We start from the raw sequence: 27,083 nt of genomic DNA on the forward strand, positions 1-27,083 counted from the left end.
ATTACATTGGCCTCCAGTACTACTGTGAGGAACCTCGGTGTTATCTTTGACCAGGACATGTCCTTTAACTCGCACATAAAACAAATCTGTGGGACTTCCTTTTTCCACCTGAGAAATATTGTGAAAATCAGGAACATCCTGTCTCAGAGTGATGCAGAAAAACTAGTCCATGCATTTGTTACTTCTAGGCTTGACTACTGTAATTCCTTATTATCAGGTTGTCCCAATAGCTCTCTGAAACATCTACAGCTGATCCAAAATGCTGCAGCCAGAGTACTGACGGGAGTTAGCAAGAGAGATCATATTTCTCCTATATTGGTTTCTCTTCATTGGCTTCCTGTTAAATCTAGAATAGAATTCAAAATCCTTCTTCTGACATATAAAGCTCTTAACAACCGATCTCCATCATATCTTAAAGACCTGATAGTACCATATTACCCTAGCAGAACTCTTCGCTCTCAGACTGCAGGCTTACTTGTTGTTCCTAGAATCTCTAAAAGTAGAATGGGAGGCAGAGCCTTCAGTTATCAGGCGCCTCTCCTGTGGAACCAGCTCCCAGTTTGGGTTCGGGAGGCGGACACCCTCTCTATTTTTAAGACCAGGCTTAAAACCTTCCTTTTTGACAAAGCTTATAGTTAGGGCTGACTGGGGGACCCTGACGGGGTGAGCTGGTGTTTTCATTTGCACAACTGACTTCCCCTCTTGACGTCCCTTTAGTTTGCCCCTAGTTATGCTGCTATAGGCCTAGGCTTCTGGGGGACCTCTCTTGATGCACTGAGCCCTTCTCTAACTACCTATGTATTTACTATATATACCATTATTGCATTACACTAACTCTGTTTCTTTCTCTGTCCTTTCTCCGAGTGTCCCTGGTCCCAGAGCTGGATGCTGGATGCTTCAGGTGTGTGGCTGTGTTTTATGGTCCTTGTGTCCCACCCCCCCACCTCTCTATCTCTACCTCTCTATCTCTACCTCTACCCCTCTATCTCTACCTTTCTACCTCTTCTGTCCCTCTCAACCCGCCCGGCCAGCAGGCAGATGGGTCCCCCCACATTAGAGCCGGGTTCTGCTCGAGGTTTTTTTCCCTGTTAAAAGGGTGTTTTCCTTGCCACTGTCGCCTTTTGGCTTGCTCTAGGGGTCAGGCATATGGGTTCTGTAAAGCGTCTCGAGACAATTTGACTGTAATTGGCGCTATATAAATAAAATTGAATTGAATTGAATTGACCGTGTGATATTTCAGTTTTTCTTTTTTAATAAAGTTGCAAAAATTACTACATTTCTGTTTTTTTCTGTCAAGATAGGGTGCTGAGTGTACATTAATGAGAAATAAAATGAACTTTTTTGATTTTAGCAAATGGCTGCAATGAAACAAAGAGTGAAAAATTTAAAGGGGTCTGAATACTTTCCGTACCCACCGTATGTTGCTTATTGACCTGAGACATGTTGCTTATTGAACTGAGACGTGTTGCTTATTAGAATGGAATGTGTTTTTCTGCTGAAGGAAGTCGATGCTGTGTTTAACATAGGAGTTCCTATGTCTAGGAGATTGACCTCTGGGGTTGATCAATGGGGGTCTTGTTCTTTGACCAGTTGTCTTGTAATAGGAATCATGTGTTGCGACCTCATACTTCACCAACCCTTTATAAGTGAGCGCATCCTGTTATTCAGAGAGATTTCATATTGGCTCTGAATTCTCCATCAGGCAGACCATGGTGCCTGATCAGATGCTGTGTTCTTTGCTATAAAATTATTATTAAGCAAGTTAGTGTCAACAGACATTTTCTTCAACATCTGCACATCCTCGATGTCTAAGAGAAACTACAAAAATTTGACGCTGTGAGCAGGGTCTGCTTGTGGCCTACAGAAGCCGGTTCACTGACAGCTTTAACGGACTTTCTCCTGCACCAACATTGACGTCAGAGGGTGAGTATTTTTCTCACATTATCTGGGGCGCTGGTTTGTTCGTGGAAGCTGTCGTATTTATACTGGTGGGCTACACTGTGAAAGAATCGTATGCGTGGACATGCCAGGAAGTGTTGATGTTTAGAATAATGTTCTGTCTAAATTGGGCTTTATTGCGCATAGAAAGAAAAGTGGGGAGTAGTACAGAGAAGATAAATAGAGAAGAATAAAAGTTGAGGTCAGAGTTAAAAGAAAAATCTGCACATCCTCGATGTCTAAGAGAAACTACACTTTCAAGAATTACGCTAGAAATGCTTCAAACAGCAAAGTCTGGAATAAAATAATTCTTTGCTAAACATGAAAAATCAAATCAAGCTATTTTCTAATTTAGACAGTTAAGAGTAACATTAACCGTAGAGAGCAGCTTTCAAGTGATCACTAATTAAATGTTTGTTCAGAGCAGGAACAGCCAGACTTATCTGTCGGATGTGAAACAAGGAACAACTGATTAAATTGTGGGGGTGTTTCTCAGTCCCATCAATTCCCACAATTCCTGCACATTTAGATCAGGCAATTTGGTATCCGTACGTAACGTACACATGCATAACACTTGCCTGTGCTCAATGCAAGGTCATTTTGTTTGTAGGTACAGCTATATTAAATGATCACATTCTATGTTGCTGTGATTTCTGATCATCAATAACTAATAAACAAATGCTGCATTTCTAAAAAAAAAAAGAAGCTGTATTTCTGACAGACATATGGGAGAATGAACAACCTTGGTGGAGTACTGCGCTCTCTGAGTGCTTTTCTAGTTGTTTCCTGTTTTAATGTGTGGAAGGCTGAAGACTCCTCATGGTTAAATCTGTGGATGTTCTCAGTCATCCAGGTCATGATAAGTCTCAAGCAAGCATAAGTTATGGCAACTGGACTAACCTCGTGTGAGTCGAAAACATTTCACGTCTCATCCAAGAGGCTTCTTCAGTTCTGAAAGCCTGGTGGGGAGTACCAGATATTTATCCACCAGGAGGGTGGTGGCAAAAACAAGTGGACAAAGACCCGAAACCAATAGACTCGTTAGGTGTTAGTGTGAGTCATTAGCCTTTGACTCCTCATGGTTCCACACAGATTTTATGCTTTTGATGATAACATGTGAAATTGACAAACAAAAAAGAAATCAAAAGACATTTTGCTGCTTATATTCGTTTAAAAAAATCATACTGAAGGATGATTCATGGAAGATGATACCAAAATAAATGACGTTTTATTCTTCGCATTTATTTTTGCCTTGTCATGGCCACCCAGTGATAAATACAGCATGAAGGAATGTTCTATAAAATATGACTAAAACACTGTATTCTGAATTGTATGTGTCAATTGTGACCAATACTATGTTTACAATCCCTCCCGAACATGAAAAATAAGTCAGAAATGTGAAACATAGCTTTTATTCTTTGCAAACAGGATTAAGCCCAAAGCATTTTCATAAATAAAAGCCTTGGTTTGTACTGTATGGCTGCAAACTATTGTTTAATATTATTTCAGAGGGACATTAAGATTAATACAGTCCCAGCTTTTGCACAGAATAACCCCAACACATTTTCAGTTAGTTGCTGGTGGCAGGGTTCTGGTAAAGTGTAAATTCTCGCCCTAAAATGGTTGCAAATAGTAGCTGGCAAGAAGTTAGTCCAGGGCTTCCACTCTGCTGATTTTTTTAAGCGTTTAAGCATTAACTTACTGTCAGTAAAACTCAATGCTGTCAGCCTTTCACCAAAGGGCAAAATCCTTGCTCCTGGAGGGTTTTTAATATTAAACATTTATAGCAATTGTTGACTTACCTGCCGGTCGTTTAACCACCCTGAAAGGAAAAACAAAGCAGTAACAATTGGCATCATTAACTGAAAACAGCTGCATTAATATTAAAAACATTCTGTAGTGCTAAGTGTGAGATAAGTTCTAAGTTCCATTTGTGAATTTACAGTATTTTCAGTAATGGATAAAAGTGTCTACTGGCATATTTGTTAGAGCTGTAAATGCATTTGTAGTGTGTATTATTAAACTTTTGTGTCATCCAAACACATTGTTTTGGATCCCTGAATGTTACACTGGATTTTCTGTTAATCCATGTCCAATGTGGAGTTTTTTCACTGGGTTAGTTAAAACTGGTTGTGCCAGAAAACAAAACAAAACAAAACAAAACAAAACAAAACAAAACAAAACAAAACAAAACAAAACAAAACAAAACAAAACAAAACAAAACAGAGAACTAACAAGGTATTTAGAATATGCTCCACTACCAATGTTTGTAAAAGGTTTTATTGTAAAAGCTATAGTCCATCAGCTGTAAGATATGTCAATCTGGACTAAAGTGGTGGACTAACAGACTAATAGTGTCATCCAAAGAAACTTCTGTTAAGAGAGAGTTGAGGGTTTTCCCCGTCTGGTGGACATTAGAGAAACTGCACCTTCAACACAATGACTTTACAGAAATAGTTTGGTTGCTTGGAGGCTGGATTGTATGACATACCTCACAGTGCAGAAGCTAAGCAATAAAGTGGACTGGGACAGCAACAAAATATGTTTACTGTCTACTGTAAATAATTCACTGCTACACTTGTGGTTGTCCATGAAAAGCTTTGACTTCAACTTTAACAGGATTTAACAATGTGATTATTCCTGAGGTGTGCTGTGAACAGTAAGTGAGCATAGCACAGGATTTCTGGAGAATTTAGGAATTTCTACTGTGTTTGGGCTTCATCAATTGAAAGTATGTACAAATCAAAGCTGTTCCAAAGCAGCACCCAGCAGGATTTCTTGGCCCTGAGGAGGGTGGTTCTGATGGACCACCCTCCTGGAACCTCCCTCCTGGTCCATCAGAACCACCCTCCCCAACCTGCGGGACATTTACAACAAACACTGCAGGTTAAAGGCCAGGAAGATTGCAAGTGAGCCCACCCACCTCAGCCACAGACTGTTCTCTCTACTGCCATCAGGACAGCGTTACTGGTGCCTGAAGGCAAACACAGAGAGGATGAGGAGGAGCTTCTTCCCACAGGCTGTTCGCCTGCTGAACCTGAAACATTAGACTCAATAGACAACCAACCTGCAAATCCTATCCATCATACTGTTAACACTTTGCCTTATATATTTCTTGTGTATTTTTCTTCTTATTATTGTTTTGGTCTGGAACAGGTGCGCAATGCATTTCTCTGTGCATTATACTATGTATAACTGTGTTTGTGATAAAGGTCTTGAATCTTGAAATATTGCCACAACTCTTATAATGATGAATTATAAAAGTGTGGATGATTTAATCCTCATAACAAGCATTTCTTTGAAGCACCACTTCTTTTCCTGGTACATGTGCAGTCAGTGTGCTTGCAATGCAGATGGTCCATGTGGTCACAAATTTTGTGCTTCATGCAGTCATCTGTGCAACCTCACAGATTTGGATGGATGACAAGATTTATGTCACACATACCCTCGTGGACAAATAAAACCATGAGTTAGCCTTAAGGGGCAATGCCACCAACAGCCATGACAAGGCTCCAACTGAGTCCCATTAAGAAGTTGCAACTTCTCTGTAGAATTTTTTTCATTAAGTCATCATTGTCTCAGTGTCTAAAATTGAGCACTCTAAGAAGTGTACTCATGGATATCTTGGAAATTATGAATCCTTTATTAAGATTTAAAAGCTAATAAAATGGTATGATGTCTCCTGTGTGGTTGCTGACAGTGTGACTCACACTTTTATGCCCCACTCTTAGACTTTTCTGTTTCTTGATGTAAGTACTGCATTGCAAAACCTGCCTCGTAAGCAAAATGCAGTCAAAGGAGCTAACAAAAGCCATGTGTGAACCAGTCAGTGTTTCCAGTAAGCTACTGTAGCTTTGGTTCCAGGTAGTGGGGCATGTTTCCAGAGTGTGAAAGAAAACACCCTTCACTCCTTATTAAGAAGGTCTTGACTCCAATAAGATGGTGCCACACATAAGCTGAAACTCTGGCCTTCAAAGTGGCTCCAATGCAAACCCATGCATGGCTTCACACCTTGCTACATCAATCCTTATAGACATTCTATGCACGACACAAACAGACAGTGAACACAGTGGGGAGGTATGATCTGCTTCATCTAGCTACCTGATAGTGAAAGCAGATCAACTCTAAATTTAACCTCCTGACCTTCAGAAACAACAACAGCAGTGGCTCCATATTCTGGCTGGTTATCTGTGAACCTGACAACAGAAAGAGGTCATGTTGTTTTGAACAACCTCCAAACTGTTGACACTTGAAGTCAAGTCAGATATGTGGCAGCTGTAGCCAGCAGGTGTGTTAATTTGCTAAAACAAAACACATAAAGATTAGTGTGTGTGTGTATAATACACCACAGGATATTCAGCTGACATAACGGTCTATTCAGACATAGTGGATGACTTCAGCTCTGAAAAACAGATTGTTTGTTTGTCTGAATTCAGTTAAACAAAGGTTAAAGTTAAATTAAAAGCATTTTTTGGCCACTCAGAGGCAGCAGAGCAAACAGAACACCCAAACTGTTGTATCAGCAGACTATGAAGCGAGCAACTTGCATGCTAGCATGGATGGAGACTTTTAGTCATTTAGAAATAAAACCAGTGGTTCTGTAGGGAAGAAAATCTAATGCAATCATGAATTAATAATAAGAGTAAACACTTGTAAGGATAGTTTGGAGTTTTGTTCTGTAAATGAACCTGTTCCCCTGTCTCAGGCTGAAGTGCATGGCTTAGTGATTGATGCTAATCAGCAGTAATCCTGGTCAAAGTTCAAATTTAGTACAGATTTAGGATGAGAGGGGTGTTATGTTGCTCACAGTCTTTTCATCTCAGACATGTAACATGGTGCAACAGGTTGTTGGACATGCTAGGTGACAGCTGCATGTTGTCACGCTGCTCTGATTGTTGTCTCGGCAACCCCACAACAAACCACAACATCTGGCAACAAACAAGTGCAGTGGCCCAAGAAACATGAGCACTGAGATGATTAGACAGATTAGAAATGAACTACAGAGGAAAAGACTTAAATTCTATAAACCCATAACCTCCCTTTACCCAAATAGACTCAAAGATGAGAGCCATAAATGAGCCAGATTAGTTGTAGCTGGTGAGCAGCATGTGCTAACCACTGACTAGATTTAAAGATGGACAATGTCACTGTGAAATCACCCTTAGGTTTCCCAAAGAGCAGTTTTGAAAGTCTGTGTAGTCGCTCTGTGCATAACCATCTTGCGCAGTATCTGATTAGTCCTAACTCCCGGCTAACCAAAATGAACAAAGTGTGTGTGAGTGGAGCTGAGAAGGGCAAAAGACTGTCCTGTGACAGCATTCACCTGCCACTCCAAATATCCAAGCCTTAAATTATGAGTATTTCTAAGCCTTAATACAGTTTGCACAGGTGAGTTATATAAAAATTCACCTCCCCGCAGTTGTTTTGAACAGGCATATTAGCTATCACCATATCTAAATCCAATTGTAAATCTGTGAAAAATCATCAAATGCAAAATGGAGAACCAAAAGCCCAAAAACTAAGCAAATTTGGATTTGTGGAACACAAATGGACTGCTGTGACAGCAGAGCAATGTCAGAAGCTGGTGGAGAGCATGCCAAGACGCATGGCTGCAGCCATCAAAAACAATGGTTGTGCAATCAAGTACTATCTCCTGTGTGTATCATGTGACTAAAACGGACAGAAAAGAAAACATGGAATGCCTAAAAGCACTGTTTTTGGCAGTACAATGCCATAGCTATTGATGTAAAAACTGAAGTGATTTTGGTTATCAAGAAAACCATGGAAAATGGCTAGATATCAGCTCTTAAATTAAACTCTTATGAGCTATTTTTGTTCTTATCATTGCATTTGTTCAAACAAATGTACCGTGAGTTGTAGCAGGCATTAAAATGAACAAGAAATTGAAGAAAACAAGGGTGGTCTAATCATTTTTTCCATGACTGTACACTGGTGACCTGTCCAGGGTGTCGCAACCTTTAGCCTAAGTCAGTTGGGATAGACTCCAGCCCCCCATGAACCTAATGAGGATTATGTATAGATAATAGATGGATATTTCTTGAAACCCCCTTGACTGCATCCCTGCTTTGTCTCTGGAAACTATTGCATCTTGATTAAATTATAATAAATATGTTCAGATTTCAATTTCTATCAAATGATTTGACCTTTGATCACTTTCAGCTTTACTTTAATCCTACCATACTCAGGTTGAACACACACTACTGTTCAACAGTTTGGGGCCACTTAGAAATGTATTACGAATCCCTATGAGGCTCAAGTGCAAGGTAATGGACACAACTCAAGAGGATAAAAGATAACAGGCTTTTATTTTACAAATAGAAAATCAAACAAGAGAACTGCAATTGACACAGAAGGACTGACTACAAACGGAAGTGACGGAACGTCACCACTAGAACCCGCAGAAGGCGGCAAGAGGAACAGGAGACCTCTAGAGGACTGGTGGACTACTTACACTAGATACAAAACTACGGTGGCCGAGAGGTGCAAACCAAATTTACATAATGCAAAACACTTTTACAACCTCCAAGACAAATTTACAAGCGACAAAACACTTTTACAAGTTCGAAAACACTTTTACAAGTCCGAAAACACTTTTACAAAGCCAAATGTAACCGGAAAGGGAATGTCCCAACTCCGGGGCTGAAGCGGAAGTGACGACGAGGAGCGGCTAATGCACTCTGTCGGGCTGATCTGCGCCATTTAAACACTCTAAAGACCGACCACACGAAAAACAAAACTGTGTCAATTGGTTTATATGTTCCCCACGAAACGGGCAAAACATCACCCGCTCGTTGTCCGTTGCATTAGCCGCTCCTCGTCGTCACTTCCGCTTCAACCCCTGAGTTGGGACATTCCCTTTCCGGTTACATTTTGATTTGTAAAAGTGTTTTCGGACTTGTAAAAGTGTTTTCGAACTTGTAAACGTGTTTTGTCGCTTGTAAATTTGTCTTGGAGGTTGTAAAAGTGTTTTGAATTATGTAAAAGTGTTTTTAGATTTGTAAAAGTGTTTTTGGACTTGTAAAAGTGTTTTGTCGCTTGTAAATTTGTCTTGGAGGTTGTAAAAGTGTTTTGCATTATGTAAATTTGGTTTGCACCTCTCGGCCACCGTACAAAACAGAGTAAACTCGGAAACATAGACCCACGATCGGTAATACAGAGTAGTCCTGAGTGAGTGGAGTCTGCTTATATGGCTGAAGAAGTGGTTGATTGGATCACTCCCACCTGCTCATGCTCAGGGCCCACTGATTGAAATAGTGTGCACCTGCCATCTCCAGAGCCACACGCCCACCTGAGGAGAATAGAGAACGGAGGTGGAAGGGAGAGAGCTGCCACTATCTAGAGCCAGGGGCAGAGGCCGTAACAAAATGTCTTTGTTTTTGAAAGAAAAGTCATTATTTTCAATGAAGATAACATTAAATTATCAGAAATACAGTCTAGACATTGTTAATGTGGTAAATGATTATTCTAGCTGGAAACGGCTGAATTTTAATGGAATATCTACATAGGGTACAGAGGCCCATTTCCAGCAACCACCACTCCTGTGTTCTAATGCTACATTGTGTTAGCTAATGGTGTTGAAAGGCTAATTGGTGATTAGAAAACCCTTGTGTTAGCACATGAATAAAAGTGTGAGTTTTCATGGAAAACATGAAATTGCCTGGGTGACCTCAAACTTTTGAACGGTAGTGTATGTTTCCATGGTGACACTATGCCATGTTTCTATGTGCTCACACATTACATAACGCTGCAGAGCCTCACCTCTGTTTCCCCATGGCGTTTTGTTCCCTCTGTTTCTTTCCAGGCATGGGTTGCTCATGAGCTGTCAGCACAAGCCATTCAGAGGTCTCACATTCCAGCGGTAAGCCTATCTCATTGACCCCCCACCCAACACCCTAAATAAAGACAGGACCATCAGAGGCATAGTGGCCCTCCCCTTTTTTCCTGTTAGGGACCTCTACCAAATAGATGAATGCAGATTCACCGTTTACTCACAGATTCCCTGATGTTAAGGAGTCTGAAGGAGAACGAGTCAAGAAAGAAAAGCAACGAGGACAGAACAACCCAGGGAGAAGTTAATCAAGTACACAAGGAGATAAAAGATTAAAAAAAAAGGAAAGTAAAAGTTAGTTTAAGTGTTGAAAAAGTCCTAGAACCAGCACTGAACCATGAGTACCTTTGGGTACCGCAGGGAGCTGAAGAAGTACGAGGAGGTGGATGAAGACGAGCTTTTGGCCACGTTGTCCTCTGCGGAGCTCCAGGAGCTGGAGAGGGAGCTGGCTGACCTCGACCCTGACGATAACATCCCCATTGGCCTCAGGCAAAAAGACCAAACTGCCAAAATCCCAACAGGGACATTTGACAAGGAGTCTCTGCTAAAATACTGGGACAATGAGAACAAGAAGCTGTTGCTAGATGAGAAGGTGGAATCCAACCTCGGACAGGTGAGTAACACTGAGCTTTCCATAACACACTAACTACCAAGAGAGAACACCGAAAACTTTTTGGAAAAGAGTGTGCCCTGACTTGAAGATTGCTTTTAAGATTTTAGAAACAGCAAAATTCATGACAACATTCCGAACCCCAATAGATCCTTCCAACTGCTGTACAGTTTAGTTTCAACTCCTCCAGAAGGCACTAGTTTTGAGCTCTGATAAAATCACTGCACAAAACCTGGTCAGCACCAAACATCCAGCAGAAAACGCTAGAGATGAGCTGGTGAGGAAAGTGGACCATGGAACAGCTAAAAAGATATCTTTCTAAGGAGCTGGTGGATACTGAGAAAACAAAGTGTGCTTATTGGACTTACAGTCATCAGCTGGACATAAACGTCACTCCAGTGGGATGATCGTGTTGCTCTGTGTCTTATGAATGTCAAAGTATGCAGCTGGTTTGTAACATATTAGCTAGGGCTGCACTTAAAAACTAGCATAATAAACCCAAAATCTAATAAAGAATATTAAATATAAATAACTGTGCACAGTAACACAAATGTTTATGGTAAGGACAAACACAGACATGATGGCTCTGCTATGACCGTAAACAAATCCACCATGTTATTTATTGTTTTGTACTTAATTCTTGTCTTTTTTTTGCGCTTACGCTGACAGGATGGGGTTGTTAAATCTGCATTACCAGTGCAGTGTGAGGTACTGTACTTGAACAAAATGATGGTCATTTTTGTTACACAGAAAAGCTTAATCATTGAAGCTGGTTGTATATTTTCTTTAATAATGTGATGACCAACTGATGAGTCAGATCACAATATGAAAACAAATGGGACCAAGTATTTATTTATTTTTTATTTGTTTGATTTTGAGACCATTACTGGAATAACTTCAGTGTTAACTTCTCACAATTCCTTACATTAATGACAACATTACCCATTTTCCTTCATTAATGTAGCTTTAACATGTCTTGTGTGACTTATAAATCCTCTGAATCCATTTTCTTACCACTTCATGTGAGGTAATATTTTGTTAAATGCTGTGTTTATAGTTTATTTTGCTGCCTTCAAGTAGCCAAAAACAATCATTGCAGCTTTAATGAGCAGCTAAGTTTAGCATGCCCACTACACAGTGTCCCAAAAGTGCGTTCTCCCCAGAAAAACAAAGCTCAAAGACTGATGCAATATAATAAATGTATTCAATAGCCAGTAGTTCCCCCTTTCACTTTGATCATGGCTTTCTGTCTTTCAGGTATGGAATGTATGAGGTTCTTGAGTGTGGATGGTTCAGTCATCCCCTGCACAGCCCTAGAGTTGAGCTGTGTCATGGCGATCGGTGGTGAACTGGTAAAGATGCGACTGTTCAGGATTCCCCAACAGTTCTCAGTTGGATTGAGGTCAGGAGAGTTTGTTTGGTGGCCATTCCTCCGTATGCAGAACGCCAGGTAGATGCTCAGAACATCATTGTTGAGTCATATGAGCAGGGTGAGCAGGGGCACCATTTTGCATAAATACCAATTCCGAACTTCTGTTAAACATTTTCCACTCAGTGCCAGGCCCTGATTTTTTGCTCCTGGCCAAAACTGGAAGTAGCACCCTTTCTAGAATGTTGTTGGTATTATATTGTGTATTAACAGTGGTACCTTGAGGCACATAAGCAGCTCTGAGAGACCTGAAGCAGGCACAGCCCCTAAAACCATACTATGGACACTAAATTTTACTTGCTCAGAAGATGGTAGTTTTTCACAACCATCTGTATAGATAAAGTCGTTTTGGCTGTGAGGGCATTCATCAAAGAAAATGTGCTAACAGTCTTTTGGAGTCAGAGTTATGTACTTCTTTATGACAACCAGGGGCAGTGGTGGTGCAACAGTTAAGTCTCTGGATTACTGATCAGAAGGTCAGTGGTTCAAACCCCATTGTGGCCACTGTCAGGCCCTTGAGCAAGGCCCTTAACCCTTTCTGCTCCAGGGTGCTGTACTATCTCTGACCCTGATTGGGATAAGAGAAATGTAGTCTTTCACAGTGCTTTAACGTATTTGTGACAAATAAAGGTAAGTTATTATTAGTATTTTGCAGTTTGGTGAGTGGCAGGGTACGTTGCTTTTTGTAAGCTTTCAGCCCCAATCTTTCTGTTAATTAATGATGCACAGTGCTCTTAGAAACATCTTCTCCAAGATTTTTTAGCCTCTAACTGGGTCACCAGCATGACTGGTATATTTTACCCCTGGCCTTCCTCATCAGATCCTTGGCTCTTGCAGTTAGGCCAGATGGACATTCTGAGCGAGGTAAGTCTTTGACGGATCCCCCTTTGTTGTACGTTTGCCACCACTTCTGCACCCAGCAGATACTTCTGCCAAGGGCTTGAGCGACCTGCTGACCACTTTTCCTGCATTTCGAAGAGCAATGGCCTGTGCACGAATTTCAGACTCTAAAAATAGTAGCTTTTCTACTCTTACCCTTGGCCATGGTAACAACGCTTCCAAAAGCTGGCTGTGAGTGTAATGCATTTTGGTCAAGCAAGAAATTTATATACTGGGACCTGACAGTTTGACCAGACAAACAAACAGTAACTGATTGACCAGATACAACTCACTTTGGTAACAAACAATCAAACATGTTGTCCAGTGGGAAGAACAAACTTTTGGGACACGGTGCACTACTGTGACAGTTGCACACCCTCCATTTCCTTCAATATCTATTTCCACTCACAAGGTTTGATATGTTTTAATGGGAGGCTTAGAACTGGTTGTTCATTGTAATCAGCTTTAATCAGCACTCAGTGCTATCTTTTTTAGATTCTTAGAACTACTTTGCAGGATTTTGTGTGTGACTTTCACAGTTAATATTTTTGTATATTTATTTATTTTAGCAGGTTGCACAGTCTAAGAATGGCATGAGCATTTTTGTTGGATGCAAGTATTCTGTATAATCTTAAGTATCATACAAAATGAACAAATTACTTGCATTGAACTTTTCTAGATTTTGATTATGGACATGCAGGGTAAACATGCTTGTTAAAAACGGAATTGATGTGAGTGAAAAGACTAAATCCTCACTCAAACTAAAATTCATCAAGTGTATCACTCTAGCAGCACTTTTAGAAAAATGAGAGAACAGGTTGAGTTTCTGTTTGATATTACAGGAACACATCATATATATTTCAAATGAACATAATTTTATTGGTTCTCCTCCACCTAAATAATCTAATCATGGACGAGTGATGTTATCAGTGATATCCTGGTGGCTGTTTACAAGGTAGGTAAAGTCTAATAAAAGACTTGATGGAACTGCATTGTCTTTTGTTTTTTGGACCTTGACCCACGCACAATAGTAATAGTCTGTTGTCTCCATAATGATTGTTTTTTTAAACTTAAGCATTTTTGCTAAAAGTCAAGTAGTACAAGATTCATGGAAGATGTGCTCTTGATATATAGTGGTTTGTTTCAGCAAAAACATAGCCCTTAGAAATGTCACGTGTATCCAGTAATGGAAAATGATCTAAAAAATACAGATTGTCTGAGAAATGCCAGTATTAATAACTGTCTGCTAGCATTAAAGGGGGTTCTTAATTAGAAGGCAGAGGATGAAAATGTCAGGGTTGACCTAATTTTCTGTCCTACCATCTGCAGGAGGGACTCCCAGATAAGAGCAGGGGGATGGTGACCACCAGTAACACCTGTAAGACCCTGGACAGTGACAGGAAGATTTCACACAAGGGGAAAAAAGCGGGAAGGAGTGTTTGTGGCAAAAATGACTCAAAGGAAGATGAAGTAGAAAAGAAAGATGAATGTAAAAAAGAACTTTTGATAGGAAGGAAGTGTCTGAAGAAGAATGGCCTGTCAAAAGTCATGAGGAGTGAATCCAAGGGCACTGAAACCCCAAGCCAGAACCTGGATGTGATCTCTGAAAGACCCAGTGGGAACCCCATTGTTATCAGCAAAGCTCTGGAGCAGATTCTGAGTGACGACCCTGCAATGATGGAGGTCAACCTCAACAACATTGAAGACATCTCCCAGGATACCTTGCTCCGTTTCGCTGAAGCCTTGTGCACAAACACTCACGTCCACATTTTCAGCCTCGCCAACACCCATGCTGATGACCGGGTTGCCTTTGCAGTCTCCAAGATGCTCTGTGAGAACAATTCCATCAGAAACCTGAATATTGAGTCCAACTTTATATCTGGTCAGGGTATCCTGGCTCTGCTGACAGCACTGAAACACAACAGGACAGTGGTGGAACTTCGCTTTCACAACCAGAGGCACATCTGTGGTGGGAAAGTGGAGATGGAGATGGTCCAACTACTGAGAGAAAACACCACTCTGCTTAAGCTTGGCTACCAGTTTGACCTCCCAGGTCCGAGAATGATGGCAACCAGTATTCTGACGCGTAACCAGGACCAACAGCGACAGAGGAGGCTCCAACAGAGTAAGGAACAGAGTCCTGCAGAGGTGCCTGGGCAAGTTGCTGGTTCAGCAGCAGCAAACAAACCACCAAAAAAGTCGTCACATCACAAAACTGAAAATCAGAACAAAAACCCTCCTCCTTTATCTCAAGATCCAACAAGGAAGATTGTTGAAATGGTCAAAGAGCATGAATGCTCAAACAGCACAAAGGCCCAGCTAAATCAGAGGAAACCCAAGTTGAAGAAACTAAAGAAGGGTGTGAATGAAAAAGATATAAGTGCAGATATTCTCAAAGACCTGAAGAATGCCTTGAAGCCATCAATGCAGGAGAAACGAGACGAATCCTCCCACCTGCCGCCGCCTCAGAGGTCAAGCCATGATGACCTGATGGCAGCGATCCGTGGGAGTAGCATCACTTCCTTAAAAAGGGTGAGACTGAGTTACTGGTCTATGTTAGGCATCTGACAGAATTTTGCTTTGCTTGAGTGAAAGCTTCATAGACATATTTTAGCCTCCAAAAGCCATTAGATGAACTCAGTGTGAAGGCATGCTGTCATCAGATGACAGACCCTGTCACACTGTGAATTCCTCAAATCTCTGTCAGTTTATAAATAGTTTGGCTTCTTCACTGCTGTTTGATAAGCCTGATGGTTTGGAGAGCCGCTGGGAAAATTGCAGACAAGCTAAACAAAGTGTTTCCACATCTGACAGTGGTCTTTTACTGAAGCAGTGAACTTCATTCATAAAAAGATCTAAACATGATACAGTTAGTCCCAAATACTTGAGAGGGTAATGAGGTTGAACAACATGGTTTAAGTATCATGATACTGCACAGACCTAAATAGAAGGATTTATTTGTGTTCTGGAAATTAGGAAATGAAATTATCTTTCATTCAAGGACTAGAGGATTACATGTCTTCCACCACAGTTGTATGTTGCATTATGGGTTGTTTGTAACATAGAGGTACAGTGACACTCTCACAGCTTGAAGGTTCTGCCTTCGAATCTTGGCCTGGGGTCTTTCTGTGTGGAATTTGCATGCTCTCTCTGTTCTCACCGGGTTCTCCTGCTTCCTCCTGCAGTCCAAAGATATACAGTACTGAGGTTAACTGCTGATTCGAAATTGTCCGTAGGTGTGAATGTGAGTGTGCTTGTTTGTCTCTCTGTATATATGTGTAGCCCTGTGATAGACTGGTGACCTGTCCAGGGTGTTTCCTGACTCCAGCCCCTATGTGACCCTACAGAGGATGAAGCGGTGTGTAGGGATAGAACTACATGAGAGTAGCGCAGAGTGTTTCTGATTGGCAAACTTACCTTTGAAAAGCAAAATTTAATAAGATAAAATTATATTAAAATAAATATTAATTCTAGTGACTAGTAGAAGTGAAAATGATCCATTGCATTTAAGTCCACAGATTTCCTCAATAGACATCCATTGTTTTCACATACACTAGTGTTCAAATGTTTGGGGTCACCCAGGCAATTTCATGTTTTCCATGAAAACTCACACGTTTATTCAGATGCTAACATAATTGCACAAGGGTTTTATAATCCTCAATTAGCCTTTCAGCACCATTAACTAACACAATGTAGCATTAGAACACAGGAGTGATGGTTGCTGGAAATGTTCCTCTGTACCCCTATGTTGATATTCCATTAAAAATCAGCTGTTTAGAGCTGGAATAGTAATTTGGCACATTAACAATGTCTAGACTCTATTTCAGATTCATTTAATGTCATCTTCAATTAAAAATAATAATAAAAAAAACACTTTTCTTTCAAAAATAAGGACATTTCTAAGTGATCCAAACTTTTGAATGGTAGTATATTTAGGACCTGGTTTGATAGTTATTTAATTTAAAATGATTGTAAGTACCTATTATTAATAATCATTCATGCAGTTCTTACATTGAGCTCACATTATCCTGAAATCACAACTTTCCTATTTACCCTTGTACATTACTAGAAAAATGTCTTGTGAAACATACTGAAAAGGACCAGAACTCCTGCTTAAGTTTTTGCTGTTTTGGTTGGAAATAATTCCAAACCACAGACATGTTGTTAGTCAATCACAGCAAGCTTGTTACTGCAGCCACACTCACCGGGCTTAAAGTGAAAATAATCCTAAGCCTAAACTTTTTTCTTTTGGGTGGGGGTCGGGGTACAATCTAGCTAACTAATAAGAAATTAAGATATCTGCCTTCACAAACTCAGACTACAGATTATAGTAATACCAAAAAGAGGCTCAGAAGTCGTGATAGGTTCTCCATCTGACTACAAAATGGTGCAAATATATTGTTTAGCAACCGATCAGTAAAAGATATGGAAAAAGAACATTGATTCACCTTTTAACAATATGTGCACCCTTTGCACTATTTATTCAGAAATACAACTATGTAAACAGCTACAGTGCAAAAAAAATTTAATAAAAAAATAAATAAAAATATAGTTTATAACAGCAAACTATAGTTCAGTTCAAATAAAAACAACAAAATCATTAAAGTGCTCTAATAACTGGTAACTTAAATAATCAGAAATAAATAAGAAAATAGAAAACAAACAAATACAGTTTACTATAGACAACTACAGCTCAGTTCAATTAAAAAAAACGTTTATGGTGGTACAAGAACTGGTAAGCTGAATCTTTATTTTTTCCTATCTATTTCTTCTTTCTTTCTGACACATTTTATTTCTTCTGTAAGTGTTCAGGCATTGGCAATGTTCACTTTTCTGTTTGCCAGATGTTGGATCGTTATTCTGGCTGCATCATCATCATCAAAAATTGAGAATTAGCTTAATGCTATACAATCTATATGTAATACATCAGAAGTGTTCTATGTTAATTCCATGGTCCCTGATCAAATGAATAAATGAATAAATGAATAAATAAATAAATAAATAAATAAATAAATAAATTAATTAATTAATTAATTAAAAAAAAACAAGGGCATTAAGAATTTTGTCCATGCTCTGACTAGTGGCTTCATCATATACAATGGAAACACACATTTTTTCAGCTTTACAGAAAGTATTTTCTTTAATGCTGGTGCTAACATACACTGGAATAAGAAATAAAAGCTACTTGTATGTAAATGTAGAAGCGAGTGTGGCCTTTTTCCACAAAGGAGTGTCTGTGGTGAAATATAAATGCTAAAACTCAACTCAGAACCATGAAAAAAAACAGTTGTGACCCCTCATAAGTTACTTTAGGCCCGATTTTAAAAAATCGATTTTTCGACAATCATTTATCAGAGTGATGATTTTAAGTTATTGGTGTCTGAGACATCATCCAGTCAATCAATCAATCAAACTTTATTTATATAGCACTTTTCATAGAATAAACCTGCAACACAAAATGCTTTACAACATTTAAAAACATTAAAAACAAGAAAACCCATCCCTCCCTCCCTCCATATATACATAATATACACACAACTACACATGCACACACACTCTCTCTCGCCACTGACAGTAGGGAGACATGAGCATGGCACTGACATCCATCTTAAATCTTGTATATCTGATGACCTTGTGTGTAATTTCTGTCATTTCAGGTGGATATGTCACAGACCTGAGCTGCCTGATTGGTTGCAACTGAACTGTTCTCACCTTGTACTGAAACATTTTGTTTTTATGTCACGCTAATGTCACTTTTTTAAAGACAATATTTAATTTAACTTGTCACACGATATAGCAGAACACTGCATCTCTGTGTGTTTCAGATATCACTGTATTATGTTACTGTGGTGAAACCTACTGTGAATACACGTGAATTGAAATAAACTTTAAATTTGGACAAAAATGTCTTTTGTTCTTCAGGCTTGATTAATGCAGTTTGTTAAAAATTTGATAAAAAAGCAATGGTTGCCGTCAGGTCCTCCTGGAAATTTGTGCATTGTTCCTACATGCAATGTGGTGTTTTACCCTTTGCACAGTCTGTGTCCACGATGGGATTTTTTTGCAACACAGTCAGACCTTTGTTTTGTATATTTACACAGATTCTCTGGCTAGAAACTTCTTAAACTTTCTTAAATATGTTTTCACAAGACATATGACAACTGTTTTCTTATCCTAGACTTTCAGTTGTTTTAATGGCCCAAAGGCAGGTAAGTCAACAAAAAGGTGGCATATGACTGGTGGAGAGAAGCATCTTCCTTATTTAAGCCTTCATGGAGTCATTTTTCCAGCCCATCAGATTTGACATGTGCTGCTTTAGAGTGAAACTTGTGAGGCAATTTTTTGTACTCATGATTGAGAGTTGTTCATACACTGTATATAAAAGATGGATGGAGTGGCTGCGATGTCACTCATTGGTTTGAGAAGAGTTTTTAAGCCTTGAATTCGGAATTTGGAGATTGCCTTGGTTTGTTTTTTTAAAGTCAGACATGACAAGTTAGTTGTAGATCTGACTCGCAACCTGAGGACTCTGCAACCTGTTAGTCACAAGATAAATCCACCTTACAACATTCTTTGCTTCATCATCTACAGTATTTTGCTCAAATTGGGATGATAATTCACAAAATGTAGGATTCAAAAAATCTTGAAATTAGTGATAGACCATTAGTGTGTGAATGGGAGTCGCACTGTAAAGTGATTTGGAATCTAAGGTTAATAAAAGCATTATGTACGTGTGGACCCTTTACCATTTGCCATAAATGTATTAGGAAAATGGCTGCTGAGATGACAAATCATGTGAGAAATAGGGTAACTGTGTCTAAAACTTCTATACAATCAGATACACTGCCTGGATTTAACTAAGCAAATAGGTAAGAGCCTCCCATTGGGTAATTACTACATGGGTGATTATGTTTCAGCTGGCAACAGCTTATTCAACCCTAGCTGACACAGTGAGAAGCTTCTCATTTCTTAAACAACCATGTTGGTAGACATATCATGTGGTCATGGAAAAGATGTTAATCAGTTTCTGAAGGGTAAAATTATTGGCCTGCATCAAGCAAAGAAAACATTGCCAAAAACACAAAAACTGGGTTAAGAACCATCCAACGCATTATTAAAACCTGGAAGGATAGTGGGGAATCATCATTTTCCAGGAAGAAATGTCATCGGAAAAAAATCCTGAATGATTGTGATCGGCAAGCACTTGAATGTTTGGTGAAATCAAATTGGAAAAAAACAGTACAACTTAGGGCAATGTTCAGTAGTGAAAGTAAGAGCATTTACACACACACACAATGTGGAGGGAAGTCAAAGGATTGGGACTGAACAGCTATGTAGCCCAAAGAAAACCACTGATCAGCAAGGCAAAATGGGAAAAAAAGCTTCAATTTGTTAGGGAGCATAAAGATTGGACTCTGGAGCAATGAAAGAAGGTCTTGTGAACTGATGAGTCCAGATTTACCCTGTTCCAAAGTGATGGACACATCAGGGTAAGAAGAGAGGGGGGTGACGTGATGCACTCATCATGGCTAGTGCCTATAAGCTTGTGGGGGTTAGGGTTATGAGCTGAGGTTGCTGCAGTTGGACAGGTCCAGGTTCAGCAACGTTATGTGCTCAAAGAATGAGATCAGCTGACTTCCTGAATATTCTGAATGACCAAGTCTTTCCATCAATGGAGTTTTTCTTCCCTGATGGCACGGGCATATTCCAAGATGACAATGCCAGAATTCATGGGGCTCACATTGTGACTGAATGGTTCAGGGAGCATGAGGCATCATTTTCACATATGGACTGGCCTCCACAGAGTCCAGACCTCAGCCCCGTTGAGAATCTTTGGGATGTGCTGGAGAAGAGTATGTGCAGTGGTCCGACTCTCCCATCATCAATACAAGATCTTGTTGAAAAATTAATGCAAATCTGGACAGGAATAAATGCTGTGACATTGCAGAAGCTTATCAAAACAATGCCACAGCCAGTGCATGCCGTAGTCAAAGCCCCAACGAAATATTAGTGTGTGACTTTTTTTTGGCCAGCAGTGTATTTTCTCAGCCAGTGAAGTTATCCCGGGCTGCACAGTGGCGTAGTGGTTAGCACTTTCGCCTTGCAGCGAGAAGGTCCCTGGTTCGCGTCCCGGCTTTCCCGGGATCTTTCTGCATGGAGTTTGCATGTTCTCCCTGTGCATGTGTGGGTTTTCCCCGGGTACTCCGGCTTCCTCCCACAGTCCAAAAATATGCTGAGGTTAATTGATCATTCTAAATTGTCCGTAGGTGTGAATGTGAGAGTGCTTGTTTGTCTTTGTATGTAGCCCTGCGACAGACTGGCGACCTGTCTAGGGTGTCCCCTGCCTTCGCCCGAGTCAGCTGGGATAGGCTCCAGCCCCCCCCCCCGCGACCCTAGTGAGGATTAAGCGGTGTATAGATGATGGATGGATGGATGGATGAAGTTATCCCCTGCTGGCCATAAGTTTAACACTGGCTTAACCCTTTAGACCCAGAGGCTATGTCCATCTTTCTATACATTCTTATCATTGCCTTGATTCAAAAGGATGGAGGCTCAAGGGGGAAGGTTACGGTATGCCGAGGATGCATTGTACCCACGCTAGGCTCATTAAAGTGTGAATACCACACAGCTATTCATTACTTCAGTTCATACAACAGCTTCATGTTGGTGACCTGAGAGGAGGATCAGCTAAGTATGTTCCCTAATAAGAACCTCTTGCACAGGATTTACACTGCTGTAGCAGCTGCTGATCACTGTTCATCAACACACACTGACAGAGTTGAATGTCGGGCAGAGATCAAGACTGCTTTACATGACTAACAGCAAGTTCTCTACTGTGTTTTATTACACCTGATTGTTTTCCTCTTTATTTGTCTTGTTTTTTAAAAAGTTATTGTTTTTTGGCCTTTCTGCCTTTATTATTGTCTTCTTTTGCAAAAAGTGAACTAAATATTTTTTATGGCATCAGTCAAAACTATGATGTTTTGTAGTTTTTCATGTTTGTTTCTATGAGTATAGTTTCTATCAAATATTTGTTATTTGCTACTAAATATATTATAGGAATTTATCGTCAAAAGAATAAACATCTTCTGAAGCACCAGTTCATTTCAGTCATTGAGTGTTTTTCAGAAAATACAGAAGAACTCTTACAAATTAGCCTAGTGAATTGAAGAACAGGAAAAACTAAGGTCCAAAAGCAAATAATTTAGCTAAGCAGTTCAATAATTCAGCAGCATGGTTTGTTTTCCTGAGCTATTAAAGCTCTTTCTCCTCACGTACCAATTACTGCCACTTCCATTCATTATGATTAGAAGATGCTCCAACAAAAAAGAAGATCTTTCTTTCCTCATGAGCATGCCTCTGCATATTATGATGGCTCTGAGGCCAAATGGATATTTTAAAATAATGACTGAATTTCTGTTCAACTGAGCTGTACATTTCGCGTAATGCCAAGACAGACAAGCTGCATTTATTTGTTACAAATACATTACAGCATTGTATAATTGTCTTTTCACATTCTTATATTTTAATGAACAATAATATTTAAAATAAGCATGTTTAATTATTGACAGTATATCTCAAATTACAAACAAGTTCTATATTTACTCCTTCTTTTATAAATTTTTAGTCTGATCTCATGAGCAGGCTGCGTCAGGTGCACAGTCTATGGTTGGGTAGGGCCAGCAGAGGAGACATTATTGTACATTATTGTGCAGTCTGCACAACTAATCTAAACTTTTTTTGTTTTTGCCTCACAATAAGGCAGGCAATTTTTTGTTCACTTGAGTGGGAGCTTTGAATGGTATTCAGTTGTTTTTAACACTTCATTGCACAAAACAATGGTTTGGGAGCAAGTGAAATGAAAAACACAGTCCATATCTCAAAGTAAACATGTGAAGATGCTAAGTCTACAAATGTTATCGAGACCTCAAGCTCAGATGCTTAATGGGACATGGCGTTAAATGTTAGATGCTCAAAGTTCAGCTGAACCTAGACTTACAGTTTGAGTACCGAGTAGAACTGGTTGCCAGCTTACGTTGTGTGGTTTTTATTTTAATTTTTGAGTGGCTGTGTTTGAAATAAATCCTCAAAATAGTGGCCAGTTTGAAAAACATATCTGCCACTATCTTGACTAGAGTTCACCAGAAGGCAAGTGGGGGACTGGAAGAGGGCTCTTTGGTCTGATGAGACCAAAATTGAGAATTCAGACTAGACGCTATCCTTGACTGACACCAAACACAACATCCCCACTTTGAAGCATGGTGATGGCATCATCACAAAGTGGCAGTGCTTCCTCACTTTTGCATGGAAGCGTCTCTTGTTGAAATTCCTGTCAAAACAGACAAAATTCATTGACCATGATTTAATGCTGAAAAGCAAATAAAAATGGAAAAACTCATAAGGGGGTGAATATTTTATAGGCACTGTACCTGTAACTTATTTGTTTACACATGAGGATGCATAGTGTGTCCTGTAGGCTGCGTTATAAATTATGTAGATCGAGTTCACTGAAGGTTGGATTGTGAATTATTCTGGAGTCAGATGATTTGGTTGGCAGCTTGCAATCCTACAGGTGTAAAGGACAGATCCCCAAATGTAGAATTTTGGGGCAACTTGTAAACCACATGTTTCTTGGATTACTTCAGCATCCACACCACTCATATTGATTCCATACTGTGATGGTATTGAAAAGCTATTCCCCACTCTACTGATTGCACAACTGCTGAAGCTGGACACATACTGTATATTGTAATGAATAATAAAGTGAGTGAGGTACCAAAGAGTGGACAGCAGGACACCATCCTCTGCTCCCACAGACATGCTGCAGTGTCGCTCAGCACAGGACTGTATATTCCTCCAATTAAACAGGAGTGTAACATTTACGTGACATTTTACTAAAGCTGTGTGGTGTTGTTAATGAGGGGTCACTCAGTCAGACTACTCAACATTCACCATTCCTCCCCCAGTCTTCCCTGAAGGGAGTCCATATATACTTTGACCAGCTGTTTAATGAACTTCAGTGACTGTGTGTGTGTGTGTGTGTGTGTGTGTGTGTGTGTGTGTGTGTGTGTGTGTGTGTGTGTGTGTGTGTGTGTGTGTGTGTGTGTGTGTGTGTATGAGAGTGTGTGTGTGTGTGTGTGAGTGTGTGTGTGTGAGTGTGTGTGTGTGTGTGTGTGTGTGTGTGTGTGTGTAAGCAGACTGGATAGAAACTGATTTGGATAGAGACAGATGGATCTGAAGCTCTGCTCTTTTGCTGCCTGTTGGGATCAAGTCAAATGAAAAGTGCAAGATGCAAATAAATACACAAGATAGTTAAGTGTTTACAATCTTTACTGGTATTTTATCATCTCAGAATTTCCTAACAAATATTGAAATGTTAATATTACTGCTGTCTACAAATTGATGACCCCTTTTGCACACTGTACTATCTACCAGTCTATATGTACTCAGAGGATAAGATTTTTTGGTTATTTTGGGTAGAATGTAGCATTGACCAAATATTTTAACAAGAAAAGCACTCACAGAGCACAGTAGTCCACCAAGGCTGCTCGGTCGTGTCATTTCCGACGGATGAATTCTTGAAAAATTTGTGGCAGAAATCACGGCACCATAGAATGTGGCCATTTAATATAGATGCACCCACAAACAAAATGTGCTTGCCTGAGCACAGGCGTGTGTTATGCATGCGTACTTTATGTACGGATACCAAATCGCGTGACCTAAAAATAGTGGGTGGCGGGAATTGATGGGACTCGGAAACTCCCCTACAATTTAATCAATTGCCCCCTGTATCATTTCCGACAGATAAGTCCTGATAAGTCCACAGCGATTGATTTTTAGTAGGATCATAATCAAGTGATCATCAGCAGGCAGCTGACATAGTGTTTACTTGTTGTCATAGTTACAGTGATGCCATGCCACTATCTTACAATGATACAGAACTCTTTAACAAATCCATGGATCCAGACTATAAGCCCCATCACTGCCAAAATCTAACCACTGAGTCCTTGTGTCATTTCTGACCTTCCCTGAAAATTTCATCCAAATTCGTTGGTCTGTTTTTGAGCAATCTTGCTAACAGACAGGCAGACAAACAGACGGACAAACGTATGCCGGTCGTCACATAACTCCGCCGTGTTCCTTGGCAGCAGAATTAGCTTTAAAGTTCACATCTCATGTTTACTCAAAGTGGACTGAAAAGTCCACTCATAGAAGGGCAGGAGACCGAGTGGTCCAGAACTGTGAAAATGCACTAGAAATCTGTCACAATTCCATTTAAACCTGTTAATAATCATAAAGTTTGGGGCTTTAGAAACATTTAAAAACAGGAATTTCTGAGATGCAAAACGAAGAACAAATGTTTCCTATTCTGCTGTATTTTTATTGCAGTAATAGAGTTGAAACAGATTAGTGCAGTGATCTTGTTAACTCCATTGCACAAAGGTCACATTTCTTTAAGTTGTATCCTTCCATAGAAGCATGTTCAGATGACACTCAGCCAGATTTTATCGACTCACTAGAGGCTTGTACAACTAAATCAACCTGAAGTCATTGTCCACAAGTTAGAAATATGACTTGCTCAACTTTCCAGCAGAACATGCACTGCAAGAGTGGGAAACATGGCATCAGAATTAAGTGAAAGTGTCAGAAGGCGGGTTATTATTTTAAATTGGACTGTTTTTCTCAGCATCAAATCATGGCTGGATTGAAGGTTTCTAAGGAAGCAGTATATAGAGCTCTAAAACTTTTTGTAGGATAGTCATATCCATAGCACAAACAGAGCACTCCATCAGAAAATCAATATATCAAGCTTTGTTCACTGAGAGACATAAAAGTAATTCCACCAAAGATACAGAATTTGCTATGAAGAACCCAAGACTCCAATCAACAAAAGTTCTGTTAAAAAATGGATCATCTGTCTCAGAAGAAAAACGGGGCCAAACTCTTGGGGTGAGCTAAGACACTGCAGCATATCAAAGGGGAAAAAAAGGCCTGTTTACTGATGAATCCATGTACTGTAGATCGGTGGCAGTGAAGTATTATTTGATGTTCAAATAAGAGGTGTAGAGAGAAGTCAGCGTTACTCTTTTTTACTGGGGGCCAGGACACAGTGCTTATCACAACAACATCACACTGGAAACACTACGCGGAACATAGTGTGGCTTGTATAACTCTGCCTGATAATATAGTTCCATATCACAACATCCCCCCTGTTTAGCTTAGAACCTCCATACAAACAGTGACCATTAGCTGTGCATTAACCTGCATCATTATGTACATGCTTTAACATTTTCTATATAAATGAATGTTTAGCTGTCTTCAAAAATATTTCTTTTTCTTTACATTTATCTTTTTTTTATTAACATTTGGCATTTTAACATGTAAACCTTTTTTTTTCTTTCAACCAGCCAATCACATATGGCAATATGAACATGAAACTTTTGTCCACCTTGGCATCTTATTAATGCTAAACTTTTTCATTACACATAGTCTTTGTAGTGCGCTGGTTTCACCACAGTCCTTCCAAATCGTGTACGGACCGGCTGAGGGTTGCTGGGGTCCGGTACTTTAGTCTCAGCTTCGCAGGGTGGTGCGGAGAGTGTTTTATCATTGTGTCCCTCCTGCTGTTCGTCAGGTGCTTGTGGTTCTGCCACAAGGACTCTTTTCACAGTCTGTTGCATTTGTGTGTTGCAGGGTCTCGTAGGTGGCACTTGCCACGCCTGATGCTGTTTCCGTTGGGGGTTTGGACAATGTAACTCCTCGGTTCATTGCACTTCTGCTGGACAATTGCTGGATACCATGTCTTTTTCTCCTTGTTCCACACAGTTACATGTTGTCCCGGTTGGAGTGGTGGGAGTTCTCTGCGACAACTGCGATCATGGTGCTTCTTCATCATAGCTGCTCTACAAGCTAGTTGCTGTCGGTGTTCCCCTCTGCCTGGGTCTGCTCGGCTTGGCAGTAGGGTGGTTACAGGGTTTATGGGGTTTGAGAGGTTTGAGAGGTTCTTTTGGATTAGCATCTTGATGTTCTGCACACACGTTGCATGATCTGCAAGTTTTTTCGATGTCGTCGTTCATCCTAATCCAATACACACTTTCTCGGGAAAGTCGACGTGTTTTTTCTATGCCCTGATGAGCCACGTGTAGTTGTGTGAGAATGTCTGAAGTCATGGAGTCTGGGATGAGTACTTGTCTGCCTTTAAGGATGACCCCTGACTCTGTAGCAAGTTCGTCTCTGAAAGACCAGTATGGACGCAAGTCTTTAGGTAGATCCTTTATACGCTCAGGCCATCCCTGTTGAATGAGTTCCTTCAGTGCTTGAAGTTTTGGATCATCTGCGGTTTGTCTTTGCAGAGCATGTTGCTTTTCTGTTGAGAA

The 27,083-nt window shown here is 40.1% G+C and overlaps 1 protein-coding gene across 1 annotated transcript; it reads left to right on the top strand.

Annotated features, from left to right (window-relative positions):
* The first annotated feature begins 1,393 nt into the window (after positions 1 to 1,393).
* On the top strand, positions 1,394 to 18,610 carry lmod2a (leiomodin 2 (cardiac) a). The gene is made up of 5 exons (XM_055009149.1): positions 1,394 to 1,923; positions 9,761 to 9,817; positions 10,148 to 10,400; positions 14,035 to 15,237; positions 18,363 to 18,610. The coding sequence occupies exons 2-5, from the start codon at positions 9,774 to 9,776 to the stop codon at positions 18,381 to 18,383; spliced, it is 1,521 nt and encodes a 506-aa protein (XP_054865124.1). The 5' UTR covers positions 1,394 to 1,923; positions 9,761 to 9,773; the 3' UTR covers positions 18,384 to 18,610.
* Positions 18,611 to 27,083: the final 8,473 nt, after the last annotated feature.

This window comes from Amphiprion ocellaris, chromosome 3 (assembly GCF_022539595.1).
Source record: "Amphiprion ocellaris isolate individual 3 ecotype Okinawa chromosome 3, ASM2253959v1, whole genome shotgun sequence".
NCBI classification, from domain to species: Eukaryota; Metazoa; Chordata; class Actinopteri; family Pomacentridae; genus Amphiprion; species Amphiprion ocellaris.

What these genes read in the sequence shown, in the direction of transcription:
- lmod2a (XM_055009149.1), top strand. Translation starts at nt 9,774, where the DNA reads ATGAGCTGTCAGCACAAGCCATTCAGAGGTCTCACATTCCAGCG. An exon ending in AGAGGTCTCACATTCCAGCG is followed by an intron (nt 9,818 to 10,147) that starts GTAAGCCTATCT and finishes TGGGTACCGCAG; the next exon opens with GGAGCTGAAGAAGTACGAGG. An exon ending in GCATCACTTCCTTAAAAAGG is followed by an intron (nt 15,238 to 18,362) that starts GTGAGACTGAGT and finishes CTGTCATTTCAG; the next exon opens with GTGGATATGTCACAGACCTG.